The following is a 16,068-nucleotide window of genomic DNA, read 5'->3' as shown; positions in this document are numbered from 1 at the left end:
CCCTCTGTATATATGTATAGTTCAAGCTCCCTGTATATATATAGTTCAAGCTCCCTCTGTAGATATGTATAGTTCAAGCTCCCTATATATATGTATCGTTCAAGCTCCCTATAGATATGTATAGTTCAAGCTCCCTATAGATATGTATAGTTCAAGCTCCCTCTGTAGATATGTATAGTTCAAGCTCCCTGTATATATGTATGGTTCAAGCTCCCTCTGTAGATATGTATAGTTCAAGCTCCCTATGTATATTTGTAAAGTTCAAGCTCCCTCTGTAGATATGTATAGTTCAAGCTCCCTATGTATATTTGAAAAGTTCAAGCTCCCTCTGTAAATTTGTATTGCTCGGTCCAAGCGAACAAAAACACAACACACGAATGAAAACATTGTTATTATTTTCCATTTCTGCAAATAAGTCCCACTCCATCTCCTGTGTGGCCCTTTAAGTACGTCACACAGTGTGTGACTCAGATGGCTCCAGGAACGGCCGTCCATTGTTCTTTTCCCCGCTTATTGCTTCCTTTAAATGCACGGTGAGCCACACCAGTCGGGCTAAATGAAAACAAAAGACATACTTTCTGCGTGATTTGGAAGACATGCGAGATCCTTTAAATCAAATACAGTAAAGCGGCAATCACAAAAAGCAAATCTGAACGGTTTAAAAACACATCCGGCTCAGGAAGCAGGCAGTGGAGCTGAAGCAGGGCCCCGAGGGAGAGGCCCTGAACATGGCAGTTTTTCCTGACAAGCACAGCGGGGCCTGGGGAGGTTTTTTTTGGGGGGGGGGGGGGGGCTGGATAAATAGTTCACTTAGAACCTCTTGTTCTCTAAGAGGTCACCAAGGAAATGTGGGATGGAAGAACGGAGAGTCTTTATCTCGCTCTCGTAGGATTGCTGCTGGTTTGTACACTCGACTGCTCCACGAATAAATACTGCACTAGCCGCTGAATTTATATTCAGTCAATCTTTCAATAAAAGCACAAACTAATGCCACTGTGGTTTTGACGTGGAATTCAGCTAAATACAAACTCCGTCAGAAAAAAAGTGCATTTCATTTGTTTAAAAAAAATACTCACCCGGAGCTCATCAGGTGTTTGTTGTAGTCCAGCAAATTAAATATGAATGGATATGCGATATCGGTGACCCGAGATCCCCGTACGGCTGTGAGCGCCGCCGGCCGCTCCCCACACGCCTCCACGGCACGCGGAACTGTCACGCCGTGTCTTCACCGAACTTGAGGATCGCTCACGATATTCATTCATGGAAATGGATACGTGACTCGGGGGCCACCGAATAAATGTGGCCCGCAGGTAAATTGCAGGTGTCAGATTTCACGCCCGAGCAGATTCACCTCCTGACACAGTGGCACGGCTAGAACTACACAATAATAATCAGAATCATCATCGAAGCAAACCAAATCTAAGAGAAAACATTTGCCGACGTACAACAAAATAAAAGATTATATATATATACACATGTATATTTTCAAATGTATATATTGACTAACCCCAAAGGCAAAGCACCCCAGAAAAAAACCCTCTGGAGAGGTGTAGCTTGGATTTAATTCAGATTTGCACTAATATCTACCTTCACATCTGCAGTATAATAATAAGGATATCTGGAATGATAAGGATATCTGGAATAATAAGGATATCTGGAATGATAAAGATATCTCGAACGATAGGATATCTGGAATAATGCGGATATCTTGAATAATGCGGACATCTGGAATAATGCGGATATCTTGAATAATCAGGATATCTGGAAGAATAAGGATATCTGGAATAATAAGGATATCTTGTCATGGCTTGACAATAGACATTTAGTAACAGAAATGTTTGTCATATTCCTTTTATCCAAAACATTAAGGTACGAGTAGCACCCAAAAAGAGTGCTATTGTTTTACAAGGTTTCCCAAAAGTTCTCTTTAATCTCCCCCACCCCCCCAATATTCTCATTTCTTCATCTTTAAAAAAAATATTGTTAATCGTTTCCTTTATCCACCTGCTGTGTGTGTATCTGCAATGGAGGCTTGGATTGTGTGGGAGGTTAATGCTGGTTACCTGGTTACGATGAGTAAAGCTCATGCAGGCACTTGGGTCAGCTCAGGGGGCAGAGGGGGATTCAGTTGGATGCAATCTGCAACCTCACCACTAGGGGGCTCTAAATACTCCACAGTGGTCCTTTAACCTGGAGGTTGGCGGTTCGAGCCTCAACAGACGCTCTTAAATGCTAAAGATGAGTGATGATTTTAATATAGTTACAATTTTTTTTTCTTCAATAGCATAGAATGCCATAAAAAGTCACAAACAAATGTCAGTATACTAAGTTCATAAAATTCATAGTTTGTTTTCAATACAACCACTAAGTTGGTCCAAAATGAACCCAATAAAGAACTCAAATCTGTGAATACCAGTTCTACAAAGCTCAACTTGTAATTTAACCTTTATTTATTATTTATAGTTTGAAGCTTTCCGATTGGTTGGTTCTTACAGCAGCGCTCTCTATGACTCCCACATTTATTTATTCATGACTTTGTAGGACAGATTTTTTTTCCGGGAAAAAATCCTAGTATTTTAGTGACTTTACAGTGCATTAATTTCGCCATATATATACTGTATATATAACAATATAATATATATATGAATATACATATATATATATATATAAACTATATGTATCAGAAAAAATATATATAAAATAAAAACATATATAAAAATAAAAACATATATATAAGAAAATAATATATAAATATGTATGAAAATATGTATAAAAAAACAATATGTCTCAGAATATATATATATATATATAAAATAAAAATATTTATAAAACTAAAAACATATATATATATATATCAAAGTACATTCTATACTATGACTATATTATTATATTATAATATCATTGACTAACTGTATTCTGTATTTTGGCCATCGAGAGCCAAAAGAAGACATGAATAATATAATAAACACGTACCGATCCTCAATGTTATTTACTTTTTTGTGTTTTTATGCACTCGGCATCCACTGTCAAAACAAAGGCTCGTCAGCCGACAATTAAAAATGACAAAAATCAGGGACAAACACGGCGCACGCAGTGGCGTGCGCCGTGTTTGCTCTGCGTGGCCTTTTGTCTCCCGCTTTCATCGCTCAGCAATACGCAGAGCAAACCATGAGCGGCAGATGTCGGCTAAATCCGACCGTTCAAACACGCTTCTCCCTCTATTCATCTCTCAAATCAGGACTTCAGCGGCTGCTCTCGTGAAGCCGTCGGGCCGCAGCAGTCAGTCAGTGATTGTACTTCTATCATATTACACATGCACGCGAACGCTGGGGGGGAAAAGATGATCCCAGCCTTTGAAGCCTTTGTGCTTCCAGAGAGCAGCAATATGTTGTCATTAAGGCCGCCACGGAAAGGCATTCCTAATCCGACGGGCTCCTCCATTTAATTAGGAAATTAGAAAACTCAGCACCAGTCAAAAGGTGAATTTATTTGTCTGATATACTTTCAAAGCACAATGAGGCTCAGACCAGAGAGGCTCATGTTCGATAACAACACAAATGTCCCCTCTCTCCCAAAATCTGATGCAGAGGAACAAAGCAATAACTACAACACATACATTGGATTATTAGTTGAGCTTCTCCCAAATCCTAATGTTGTAATGCTCACTGAGAGGCCTTCCTATGACGTACAGCAACGTGTATTTGACAATAACAGAATCAGACATGATGGCTGGCTGATATGGACAACATTTTCTATCCGGATATGTCTTAAGGATGATGATGTATATATATATATATATATATATATATAAATATATAAATAATTAGCAGAAAATATGCTGAAATGTGATATATATATATATTTTTTTCTTCCTCCATTGGCCTACGTGTACACTCAAAAAAACGATTCAAGCCGTTCTTAGAGGTGACACATTTAAATATTGTTTGATACATTTAAATAAATCAATTACAAAACGAAGATATTTATTTTTGAATGGGTGTAACACAAAATGTATGAATACTTTCATTTATTAGATTTATTTAGGTTACACTCACAAAACCGATTCAAGCCCTTCTTCGAGGTGACACATTTAAATATTGTTTGATACATTTAAATAAATCAATTACAAAAATAGATATTTATATTTAATGGGTGGAACACAAAATATATGAATTCTTTCATTTATTAGATTTATTTAGGTTAGATGGTGTGCATATCAACTCAAAATAAATGTGTTTCATTGAGGACTACTCTTTGCGCATGCGCCAGCTGAAAATCAGTTGTTTACAAGGTGAAGACACTTTCAGGGCTGTACGGTGGTGCAGTGGCTACCACCATCGCCTCAAAGCCAAAGGTCTGTGGGTTCAATTCCCAGTTGGGGCTTTCCTTCTGTGTGGAGTTTGCATATTTTCTTAGTTAGTTAGTTTATATTTTGAGTTGGACAAACACAAATTAATTTAATTTAATGAATATCGTTATTTTATTTTAGATGTATTTGATACAAATGAGTTAGACTAACTTAATTACATTGTATTGCACTGATGTGCTAAATTTGAGTTGGAGTTGCATATAATTATTGGATGGAAAACCTGCCAACAATTTAATTGAGTTCATCCAATGAGTCATTTCTTTGAGTGTATGTACTGTATATATATATATATATCATTTAAATGGAGGAGAAAACATGCTGAAATGGGATAGATATATATTTTTTTCTCTCCTCTATTTAAACATGTATATATATATATATATATATATATCACATTGCAGCATGTTTTCTGCTAAGTCAATAATTTAATAGTCTATATAAAATAACCACATGGTAAATAAAGCCCCTTTTTTTTCATACGTGTGAATTAAAATACGAAACAACTGCAAACTACTGAGTATTTTCGGCACAGCGTGCAGCATTTAGTAGAATCTATTGGCAAACATGGAATTTTATATGAACAAGTATGTTTTCTGTTGTGTATAATCTCGTGAAAATAAGAAAAGTTTTTTTTTCTTTTTTTCTTAGAATGTGCCGTTTAAATCTGGAGTGCCACCGCTAATGTTGGACGGTAGCCCAGAAGGGCCAAACCAAACACCGGCTCATATTTCCCCGTTGGCACCTTCGTCCTCTGACATGCTTGGAGAGTTCTCGCTGGTCGCCTTTAAAAAACAACTTTAATGAAGGAAGCCGTTTCATATGAAATTATGGGATGACAATACATATTTCCAGTTATGCATTGACTGTTTGTGAACAATGCACATAAAGAGTATTTCAATCAGTTTGATTCAAACACAATCGGGCGTTCACCCATCAGCAGAATTATTATCAATTCAGATTTTCAGAGAAATTACAGTTAGTATGTGCTCGTTGTTATCGATTCGGCCAACGTAACGGTGTCCATGTCAATTACCCTGGTGCAGATACTGTATATTTGGGGTCTTTCCACCACTGCACTGAACTGAACGCGTTTGTGACAACTCCACGGCCGTCACCCACTCTCAACTGCTCCTTTTATGAGAGCGGCCTCGGCTGCTGGCTGATTGGCAATCAGCCAGCAGCCGAGGCCTAATCCGAGACTCCAATCCCAGAGCTGCCACAGCGTTATTTAATACTGATGCTTCCAGATGGTCGTGGCCACACAGAAGTGCTCTGGTTTAATCCTCTTACATGCCGAGCACAAAGGGAGATAAGAGGTTTATGTTCTGGTTCCTTACAGAGTCTCTCTCTTTCCCTCTTTCTCTCCCTCGCGTCACCAGGAGAGCCGCACATTTCATCATTTAGATTCCGCTGTATCTGGTTCTTATAGTTGCCGTCGGCCTCTATTGTGGAGCCTTGAATAAAGACATCCAATAGGATTGCCTGCGAGGGCGATGGAGACACCGATGACCAACGAAGACCAGGTGAAGGACATAATCCACCGATGGGTAAGTGGCGAGTATCATTTTAACACGGTTCAGATGAGGCCGTTAGAACTAACTCATTGTCGCCTTTTACGACGACAGAGGGAGACGACCTTCGAGCGACGGGGACTTTTGCGTGCACTTTTAAGAAATCGATGGAGATAAAACACCCACTTTGATCCATTAGTTGCTGGCAGTTTGCGTCGTGCCTCACGGCGTCCTCCTCGTCCGCTAACGAGGCTTATCAGAGTACCCCACCACCCAAAAAAAAGAAGAAAATAATCCGTTTCATTTCAATATTTGGCTCTTGTCCATGCTGAGAATACAAATCTGGTCCAACTAACAGGTGTTCTACCTCAAATTTTTTTTTTTTAAGCGAAATACCCCAGAGGATAATTTGAAGCCAGAGGACTACGAGCAGTTCAAGAGTTTAGGATCTGCCAGTCTCACGCAGGGGGACGGTGCACAACTCCTGGAATTCCTTCAGGAGGAGAAAAACCAGGTACCAGCTACACACACCTCACACACACACACACACCTCACACACACACTGCCGACAGCGGCGTTTTGGTGTTAAACTGTCACACAGCGTGAAAAAAAAAGTCCATGGTGTATGCTCTAATTGCAAAAAGTAGAAATTTGAATAACTACCATGACAATTTGTATTAATCGTAGTTTAAATGGGGGGTGGGAGGTTCTTCAAGGACTTTGTTATTTCCCGGCGTAACGAATAACAACACATTCAAGGCACTCCTTTTGGACGTTAGCATGAAAGTCTAACTCGTGATTACGTAATACATCGGATTCTTCCCCCTTCCACTTAGGGGATGGTGAGGTCGATGGGATGCGTTCTCATGGCGCCTCTTCTAACCCGAGTGGTTAAAAAGGAGGAGGAGAGTCTCGACCACTGCCAGGCCGCCATCACACACCTGACCACGGTACGGCTTCAAACCATTCTTCTAGAAACAATGGGCGCCTTCCTCCCCTCTCGATGTAAAGTCTGTTCTGTTGTGCAGACTTGCCGGCCAAATCCACTCGTGCACAGCTTGCTCGAACTCATTGAAGACATTGACCCGGGGGCCATTTCCGACACCGTGTTAGCCGTCATCCCGCACCTTCAAACAGGCAAGACGTTCACGCAAGAGACACCATTTTCTACATCAGAGGCTAATATTCTAAGAATTGTTAACATCTCCCACCGTACTAAATAATATATATATATATATATATATCTTTATTCCAGACTCATGGGTCCATAAAACAACAAACACAAACACAACAACAATATATAAAATACAATACGAGGACACCGGTCCAGCCATTGCAGCCAAAAAAAAATCACTCGGGATTAAAAAACATACAAACATTTGTTCCATTGCTTCCAGAAACAAGACGAATACCTGGTATCACTCCGTGCTGGGTCAGCCAAGGCTTTTATAACTACATTCTCTGAGACATTTAGTCGACATTTAAATTTATACATAAAATTCCTCAAAACAGCATGAAAAGTGGGAACATTCCGGCTCACAAACATCTGACTTGCACTTGTCCATCTCGGAAGCTTGAGCAGGATTCTGAAGGCATCATAGAAACACTTGTACACCTTTCAACAAAAAACCTCAACACAGCCTCCATGAAGGGAGGACTGGTGGCCGGACTTTGGTATACAGCTAATTTCTTCGTAATGTGGGGGTCTGTCGCCCCCTGCTGGTCATTCATGGGAACAACACCTCTCCTGCGTCCACCAGTGCTGCTGCAGCTGGACGGCGACAGGAAGGCGGCCTCTGTGGGCTCGGCGCTGAGCGGCCTGCACGGGCAGCTGGCCCGGCTGCCCGTGCCGTACACCCGGCCGCAGGAGGAGGCCGACGAGCACGGCCTGTGCCGCGGCTACGGCGCCCTGGCTGCGCTCGCCCGGCCGTTCGTGGAGGAGGTGAAGGGCGGAAACGGAGACCGCCACGAGGAGGCGGAGCTGAGGACGGAGCTGCTCAAGTTGTAAGCGTAGGAAACCCTGATCGGCTGGATTTAAAAGCAGAGTGATGGGTTGTTGTTCAATTATTATTCGAGGGGTTTTCGACTTGTTTGACATTTTGTTGTACTTTATTCATCATCCTCTATTTATGTGTCAATCTTTGTTTTTTACCTTCGCATTGAAAATGCGGAAGGTTATGTTTTGATCGCCGTGTATTTATTTATTTGTATGCGTGTTACTCGCAAAACTCAAAAGGTATTAAACCGAATCGCATGAAATTAGGTGGGATGATTGGTTATTATCCGGGGACCATTTGACTAGATTTTGGGATCGATCGGGTCAAAGGTCAAGGTCATGAAAAGGTCAAAATCTTCTTGAATCGCATGACATTTGGTGGGATGATTGGTTATTATCCGGGGACCATTTGATTAGATTTTGGGATCAATCGGGTCAAAGGTCATGAAAAGGTCAAAATCTTCTTTTTACCATAGCGTGGTCAATTTGTATCCAATTGGCATGCAACTAATGCAAAAATGTTCATAATTCAATACCCAATCTTGTGATATGCGAAGGTATGCGCTCTACCGAGTGCCCATTCTAGTATTTACCTGTTTTCGTGTACTTCCTAGGGTTAGAATCTGTGATCAGCACTAATGAGACTTATAAAAATGGCCCGCTTGTGACCTCTGAGGCACATTTGTGTTATTGGGCGAAAGAAAATAAACTGAATTGAATCTGCAGCTGCATGAGGAGCTTGAGGGAGCCGTTGCTCGAGGCTGAACTGAACCGGGACAGTAAATCTCCGTTGTGGCTCTTCGCAACCGAGATAATGGTAAGAGAGAGTTCCCGCGAGGGGGGGAGGGAGGGGGGGGGGGTCAGTTGGTTTTCCTCTCCAGCTTCCCGACCTCTGTTGTCACTGTGCGTTCGCCGCAGCGCTCGCTGCCTGCGATCCAAGAGCCCCCGTCGGAGCTCCTGTTCTTCAGCCCTCCGAAGACGAAGAAGAAGAGGAGCGCCCAGCTGGACGGCGCCGAGGCCGAGGAGGCCCGAGCCTGCGCGGCCTACCTGCTGCACGTGCAGCTCATCGGCATCGACAGCTTCCCGGCCGTGTTCAGGTGAGGCCGCGCTGCTCGAGCCGCGAACGCCGACGCACGGCGACCCCCCCCAAAAAACCCCACCCGTGACGTTGTTCCTCGCTTCCTGTCGTTCCAGCCCTCTGTTTGTTCTCCAGCGCAACCTGGACTACGTTGGTCAGCTCCTCAGTAGGTACGCCGTCGAGTACAACGAGAGTACGTCGCTCTCTTAAAGCTCGACTGAATTTCATCGTGTAATCTGTCATCTTGTTTCCCCCCCCCCCCCCCCCCCCGCTCCCCCGACAGCAAAAAGGAATCGCACTTGCTTAAAGGACTGGTAAGGCCACGTCCGCGCGCATACATAATAATGTAAAAGAAAGCGGAGGGGATTTTGTTCTTGGGCAAAGTCGGGTCTATTTGTTCCACACAGGCGCTGTTTGCCAAAAGCTTGGAGCGAGTGCCGGACCACAGCCTCGCCGTGGGTCTGCTGGAGCTGAAGAGCTTCTACAGCGCGCCGCGGGTAAGGCCGGCATGCCGCCGGGCCTCTGGTTCACGGTCTTTAAAAAGCAGCATTGAACACATCGTTAGAACGAGACGGCCGGGAGCGCTGATCTACGGATGTAGCCGATTCAATGTGTGTGTGTGTGTGTGTGTGTGTGTGTGTGTGTGTGTGTGTGTGTGCTGTTCATTCACAGAATCTGAGGGAAGTTCTTACCGACTGCCCGATGCAGCACTTGGTGAGTTAAAAAATTATGATTACGATGAGCCCAACGTGGTCTACATCTGAGGTCATGTAACACTCAATTTGTTGACTTTCTTTGTGTGTGTGTGTGTGTGTGTGTGTGTGTTCACCGCTTCCCCAGAGACAATCGGGACTCCAGGTCTTCCAGCTCTTCATCGATAAGTTAGATGCCGAAGCGAAGCACAAGTTCTTCAGGTGAGATATTTTACACATGATTAAAATTATTACTCAAACTGCAAACGCATTCTGCACCTACTATATATTGATGAATCTCTCATCCATATTCACATTTTTGGTAATTAGTTGGACTGCTTCAGCAGTCCAACTAATTACCAAAAATGTTAAAGGTGTTAAAGGTGTCATGTTAATGTTCACATAGCCTTCACCTATTACTGTATATTTTCAAATATTTTTTATCTTTTCAAATTTTCAAATGATTAATTTTTTTATGGAATAAAAAATGAATGGGATCCAATGGTGGAAATCTTCAAATCCGCTTAAACTTGTTCAACTTTAAAAGCTTACAATATCAGCATACATTCAGCTCAAGAAACAATTCCACTGTGGCAGCTATCTCCAATTTGGCCTTGGCTGCTGGTGATTGGCAATCAGTCAGCAGCCGAGGCCGCCCTCATCAAAGCTCTCAGGTGAGAGTGGAGCAGGAGAGTGAGCAGAGGCACAGTGTTGCGGTCGCTCTGGGTCGTGTGAACCACAATAAAGAATATGTTGTCAAACGGAACCTCTTTGGTCTTGGCTGATCCTTGGTGCTTTTGGGGGAAACCCACGGGCAACGGCGTGAGAGCTGCTACATCCACCTTTAAAATGTTGACTGAAGTGTTAGCTATAACTTTATAATTCATCTTCCCACAGTCCAAAGACATGCTCATGTTAATTGATCTCTAAATTGCCCATAGGTGTGAGTGTGAGTGTTTTTTTTATACTTTATTACATTTTTAATACTTTTAAACTTTTTTTATAACTTTTTACATTGTAACTTTTTTATAACTTTTCAGTACTTTTTTACTACTTTCTATCTTTTTTATTACTATTTAACTTTTTTATATGGAGGTTAGTTTTTTAGGTCAGATGGGTGGGGCTGCACGGTGGTGTAGTGGCTAGCACTGTAGCCTCACAGCGAGAGGGCTGTGGGTTCAATTCCCAGTCGGGGTGGTCCTTCTGTGAGGACCTTGCATGTTCTCCCCTTGGCAGCGTGGGTTCCCTCTCCAGCTTCCTCCCAAAGACATGCTCATGTTAATTAGTTGGAATGCACAATGGAGAAAGTCTTCAACTTTAAAAGCTTCTAAGATCTTCATATTTTCAGCTAAATCAATCTTTTTTTTATTTTATGTTCACAGAGCCTATTACTGTATATTTTCAAATATTTGTTATCCTTTCAAATTTTCAAATGATTAATTGTTTTATGGAATAAATAATGAATGGGATCCAATGGTGGAAATCTTCAAATCTGCTTAAACATGTTCAATTTTAAAAGCTTACAATATCTAGAGAAGCCTTAATGAGGGGAGAACTCCACCTTTCTGCTCAGTCATCTCCATTGAAAATCTGACAACAGTTTAACTTTTTTAAAGCAAACAGGAAAACTTTCTGAACTGTGATTAAACTCTCATTTCTAAACCTAAAAAACATGTTAGCCTAAATAACATGAAAGCCTTTAGGATCAGAGTTATGGTTCTCTGTCAAATCCAAAGGTTTTGACACGTTGCTTTGATCAGATTCAGAGCTGTCTGTCTCTGTCCCACAGGTGTTTGACGTTAGGCTAATCAGTGGCAGATCTCACACACACTCTTGTTTATCATACATTGCAAGCCACACACGCACAGACCAACGTTTGTGCGTGTGTGGCCCTGTGAGTGTGTCTTTAAATGGAGAGATATCAGAGGAGAACCAGCGTCAGAGTTTCTCAGGTCACATTTAAGCCACAAAAATAACAAACATATCGGCGCGTTCGGCTGAATCTTTCCTCTCTATTGATTCTACTATTTTAGTGATTTGATCATGTTTTGTTGACAGGGTTTAACAAATGCTTTTGTAGAATATCCACTCAGTGTTTAGATCTCATCTATCCTTCACCCTGGTTTCTCCCTCTCTATTTTTGTATTTATCTTTCTCCTTCTGACTCAATTTCTTTCTCTCTCTTGTTCTCATGTCTGACGTTTCCCCCTCTCTCTCATTTCTTGGATTGTGATTCATATCTTTGAATATTTAGAAGATAAAGTTTTGCTTATCTTTTCCAGTTATACATTTCAACCCAATATGTTTGTGCTTCAACATTTTCAGCTGGAAGTTTCCCTTTTTGATATGTTCAGATGTTTAAGCTATGTTCAGCCTATTTCAGCTGTTGGCAGCTATTTCCAGCTATGTTCAGCTTTAAAAAAAAAAAAAGAATTCAGCTATTTTCAAATATTTTCAGCAATTTATTTTGTCTTTTTCAGCTTCAAGCTTTCAGATGTTAGCATTCCAACGCATTTTCAGCAGGAAATGCATTTTCTAGTTGTTGTTGAACACATTACTCCCATAATAAATATCTGTAGTTTTCCACCCACTTCGAGCTCAAATCAATACATTTTCCTAATTGTATCAATATACCAGTAAGCGTGCTGCGGTGTTTATATTTAATACTATATTTCAATTTATGTTGTATTTTTCATTGCTGTATTTTCTGCTGCAACAACAAAAACAACACATCCTGTTTTCTGTTGCAGGTGCATGTTGAAAACCAGCAACCACGCCGGAGTGGAGAGTTACATAATCAAGAACATCAGGAATCAAGTTGAATTTTCTATGAAGGTGAGATTAAAAAAACAAACACAAAAGGAGACTTGCCGACATCACATCACCGTCCTCTATATTTGACCCTCGTATCTATTTCTGAAGTGACGCATGAGCTTCTGATTCCATTCAGTCGTTTAATCCGTGTCAACTCTCCTCCAGCCGGGGAACGCCGATAAAAGCTTCCTGGGGGCGGAGCTCCTCCCACTGATGGGTCTGGTGTTGTGCTTGCCTCAGGGGGCAGAGACCGATTTGCTCACCAGTATGGACAGGTAGGTAGCGGGCCTGCTCATACAGTACATGCTCTGGCCTACGTAAAAGATCATCAAGCTACATTCATGTTTGATTGAGGTGTAAACCTCCGTTACACAATACACTTCGGATCGAAATCCGGTTCCCGACCTCTGCGGCTACTCGCATTGTTTGCAAACCGTTCTTGACCTCCTCAAAGTTTGACTTCCCTGCAGAGATGCAAAGACGAGATAGCTTGTGAGGAGTGGAACGCTGCGTCCCGACCGAGCCGCTGAGCAATGCCCATGTCTTGTGTCTGTCCAGGATAATGGAGAGCCTGAATCTCCTGCGCTACCTCCTGCTCAGAGAAGCAGACCTGAGGAGCACCGTAAGTTTCAGACCTACTCGCAACACGCCCACAGCTCCTCCGCCTGGTTAACGCTCCCCCCCCCCACCCCGCCCGCCCTCAGACAGATGTGTGGGAAGAGCTGAGCGGGATCAAAGACGAATATCTGACGGTGCTGCGCGTGGGCCTCGGCATATCGAGAGGGTGTTACTCCTCTGAACTGAAGGCCCTGAGGGAGGACCGGAAGCTGAAAGCAAGAGGTTAGCTTTGGCTGCCAATCTGAGCAAAACAAAGCGACATTTAAATAACCGTGCACACCGACGGCTGAACAACAGACGAGTTTTTCACCCCGTGAATCGTCTCCGTTCTCCTCTCCAGAAGCCAGAGAGGCTTCCAGATCCAGCCGGTTGTTAAAAAGCATAACGGTGAGACACGAGGAAGGGTCCAACATGTCCCCAGAGGCCCAGCACCAGGTGAGGACACTTTCGTTCCTTTTGAATCGTTTAGATTTCGACCTCTTGTTGTTCTCAGGGTCAGCAAGCTGACTATTGCCGTGTGTCACAGGTGCTGCAGAGTGCTCTGGTGACCTTCGACCTGATGGAGAGTCTGATCTTCCGGATCGAAGAGATCGCAGAGGAGAAGCTGAAGATCCCAAACTGAATGCAGGGACCCAAGCGTCACTGAAGGCTGCCGGTTATTTTGAAGAAGAAAAAAAACCCCACCTTTTTATTTATTTTTTAATGATAAAAAAAAAAAGCATAAAACATTTTTTTAATGCCGAAATGTAAAAAAAAAAAAAAAACTGTACTAATATTGGAACTTTTTTTTAAATGGGCTTTTGTGTGTATTTACCAAGTCGTACTTGTACTGGGTTGGCATTAAAAAAAAAAGCGAGTGTTTAAGTGTGCGAGACGCTTGCTGGCTCACACATCAGAGGACGTCTCGGAGCATCTCCCACACGGGACTGCTTTCGATGACGCGAGCCCGAGCCCGAGCCATCCGGTCGCGGATGCTGTCCGCGTGGGGCTTACTGGTGGCCTGCACACAAGAGGGCGAACTTCAAAGCACCGCACGGGGACAACGGCTCGTCCAAAACATCAACGGCGACCAGATGACCTTTAGGGGGCGCCGCCCGTTTCTTTTACCTTGGCGATGGTCAACATGCCTTTCACGAGCTCGGTGTTGTTTCGCACCGGCAGGATCCTGAGATTACTGCCGAAGAATCTGAGAGGAGGAGGAGGAGGAGTACAAATAATGTATTGCGATGTTACCATCGCCACATTAATGTAAGTCCAGCTTAATCCCTTCCAGACGTACCTGTGTTGAATCATCGATAAGATCTCCAATTCCCTTTTCCCGTTAAAGGGGGAGTTTAGGAGCAGGAAACTGTTCCTGTGCACCTGCACAAACTTCTTTATCCTCTCAATCAGTCCGGACTCCTCAAAATGCTCGAGGAGGTCTTGGGGGTCGACCAACAGAAACGCGGTACCTGGTCGAATGACAAGCGGTCGCCGTTACTCGACCGCACGCAGAATTAAACCAGTTTACTGGGAACAAATGCACGTGTGTGTGCTCCGTCTGCAAGACGAGCACGTCAAAGACACACTGAGTGAATGCTCAGTGTGGTTAAAGGTCAGGCCAGTGTATTGTTCTTTGGGGTTAAAGGTCAGTGTACAATGCTCAGTGGGGTTAAAGGTCAGGCCAGTGTATTGGAGAGGGCTCAGTGAGGTTAAAGGTCAGGCCAGTGTATTGGAGAGGGCTCAGTGGGGTTAAAGGTCAGACCAGTGTATTGGAGAGGTTAAAGGTCAGGTGCTCCAGTGAGGTTAAAAGGGGTTAAGGTTGTATTGGAGAGGGCTCAGTGGGGTTAAAGGTCAGGCCAGTGTATTGGAGAGGGCTCAGTGGGGTTAAAGGTCAGGCCAGTGTATTGGAGAGGGCTCAGTGGGGTTAAAGGTCAGGCCAGTGTATTGGAGAGGGCTCAGTGAGGTTAAAGGTCAGACCAGTGTATTGGAGAGGGCTCAGCGGGGTTAAAGGTCAGACCAGTGTATTGGAGAGGGCTCAGCGGGGTTAAAGGTCAGGCCAGTGTACGTTGTTCTTTGGGGTTAAAGGTCAGTGTACAATGCTCAGTGGGGTTAAAGGTCAGGCCAGTGTATTGGAGAGGGCTCAGCGGGGTTAAAGGTCAGGCCAGTGTATTGGAGAGGGCTCAGCGGGGTTAAAGGTCAGGCCAGTGTATTGGAGAGGGCTTAAAGACATGTCGGGTTTACCTGACAGAGGGAAGATAAACGCTCCAGACTCCACACCGTCTGAAAATCGGATGCGGTGCTGCTGCGCGCTTAAAATCCGGGTCGTGTCGTGGTTCTGGTGTAAAACAAATAAATATCAATAGGAGGGAAGTTGAAACTGGTCAACGTTTCACCAACTGTAGTTTTTTTTCTCCCTCGCACGCATTTAGCGTTTAGTTAGTTGTTGGTACTATACCTTCAAGCTAGCTCCGTCAGTTAGTCTTCACACCTGCCGAGAGCAAACTAAGACGAAGAGAGACATAGAACCCCTACCTGGAGAGACGAGCTCACTATAATCGTTGTTCTCCACTGAGGAGTCGTTTCCGCGTGTGACGCCATGACCCACAGCTCCGTGAAGAAGAGTGTAACGAGTTCTGATGAGACCCCTCCACCTGTGTGGGGGGACCGCGGCACGAGCGCCAGGCTGTCGTGCCTACAGACGGCCACCAGAGGGCGCTGTTTCACCACTCAGCGTGTTGGCCGGAATGCAGGTTTCTCCACAGGTGTTTTTTATTTTTACGGTTGATATTTTGAGGAGACCACAGACGTTTCTTTATTAGTTTGGATAATTTCAGTCGTCAGTGTTTTCTTTTTGTCTTGTAAAGCATCTGTATAAACATTTTAGATTTGAACTTGCACAAGTGTACGATAAAAGCTCCACACCTGTCTCACGCAAACTTATTAAATATGCATGTACAACCAGTAAAATCAAAATGAGAATAAAGTGTCATTGACCCAACAGTAAGTAC

General features: G+C 43.4%; 2 protein-coding genes and 1 long non-coding RNA gene across 5 annotated transcripts; 2 read left to right on the top strand and 1 right to left on the bottom strand.

Annotated features, from left to right (window-relative positions):
* The first annotated feature begins 5,707 nt into the window (after positions 1-5,707).
* On the top strand, positions 5,708-13,942 carry LOC130193513 (glomulin-like). Of its 2 annotated transcripts, XM_056413996.1 has the most exons (18): positions 5,714-5,916; positions 6,269-6,394; positions 6,717-6,830; positions 6,909-7,017; positions 7,641-7,884; positions 8,603-8,693; positions 8,795-8,973; positions 9,071-9,124; positions 9,238-9,268; positions 9,362-9,451; positions 9,627-9,668; positions 9,795-9,868; positions 12,397-12,481; positions 12,626-12,735; positions 13,019-13,082; positions 13,165-13,300; positions 13,419-13,513; positions 13,605-13,942. In XM_056413996.1, exons 1-18 carry the CDS (start codon positions 5,863-5,865, stop codon positions 13,698-13,700), a joined length of 1,794 nt encoding a protein of 597 aa, XP_056269971.1. In that variant the 5' UTR covers positions 5,714-5,862; the 3' UTR covers positions 13,701-13,942. The 2 variants fall into 2 exon arrangements, with proteins under 2 accessions (XP_056269972.1, XP_056269971.1); XM_056413997.1 differs by lacking the exons at positions 13,019-13,082; positions 13,165-13,300; positions 13,419-13,513; positions 13,605-13,942 and adding an exon at positions 12,915-13,004 and having other exon boundaries at positions 5,708-5,916.
* A 27-nt stretch (positions 13,943-13,969) lies between these two features.
* On the bottom strand, positions 13,970-16,006 carry LOC130193514 (protein SPO16 homolog). 2 transcript variants are annotated; one of them, XM_056413999.1, is made up of 5 exons: positions 15,593-16,006; positions 15,302-15,395; positions 14,358-14,529; positions 14,186-14,264; positions 13,970-14,078 (listed from the first exon to the last, which is right to left on the bottom strand). In XM_056413999.1, the coding sequence occupies exons 1-5, from the start codon at positions 15,656-15,658 to the stop codon at positions 13,971-13,973; spliced, it is 519 nt and encodes a 172-aa protein (XP_056269974.1). In that variant the 5' UTR covers positions 15,659-16,006; the 3' UTR covers position 13,970. The 2 variants fall into 2 exon arrangements, with proteins under 2 accessions (XP_056269974.1, XP_056269973.1); XM_056413998.1 differs by having other exon boundaries at positions 14,186-14,529.
* LOC130193515 (uncharacterized) lies at positions 14,439-16,060 on the top strand. Its single transcript, XR_008831657.1, has 2 exons — positions 14,439-14,837; positions 14,893-16,060. It is a non-coding gene; the product is annotated as an uncharacterized LOC130193515 (long non-coding RNA).
* The last annotated feature ends 8 nt before the right edge of the window (positions 16,061-16,068 follow it).

The sequence above is a fragment of the Pseudoliparis swirei genome, chromosome 5 (genome assembly GCF_029220125.1).
Source record: "Pseudoliparis swirei isolate HS2019 ecotype Mariana Trench chromosome 5, NWPU_hadal_v1, whole genome shotgun sequence".
NCBI lineage: Eukaryota > Metazoa > Chordata > Actinopteri > Perciformes > Liparidae > Pseudoliparis > Pseudoliparis swirei.
This window is presented reverse-complemented; position numbering and strand designations above follow the sequence as displayed.

Coding starts and splice junctions, on each gene's coding strand:
- LOC130193513 (XM_056413996.1), top strand. CDS start 5,863: ATGGAGACACCGATGACCAACGAAGACCAGGTGAAGGACATAATCCAC. Junction 12,482..12,625: donor AAGTTGAATTTTCTATGAAG/GTGAGATTAAAA, acceptor ACTCTCCTCCAG/CCGGGGAACGCCGATAAAAG. Junction 12,736..13,018: donor TTGCTCACCAGTATGGACAG/GTAGGTAGCGGG, acceptor GTGTCTGTCCAG/GATAATGGAGAGCCTGAATC.
- LOC130193514 (XM_056413998.1), bottom strand. CDS start 15,658: ATGGCGTCACACGCGGAAACGACTCCTCAGTGGAGAACAACGATTATA. Junction 15,396..15,592: donor TAGTGAGCTCGTCTCTCCAG/GTAGGGGTTCTA, acceptor GTTTTACACCAG/AACCACGACACGACCCGGAT. Junction 14,530..15,301: donor GTTTATCTTCCCTCTGTCAG/GTAAACCCGACA, acceptor TCATTCGACCAG/GTACCGCGTTTCTGTTGGTC.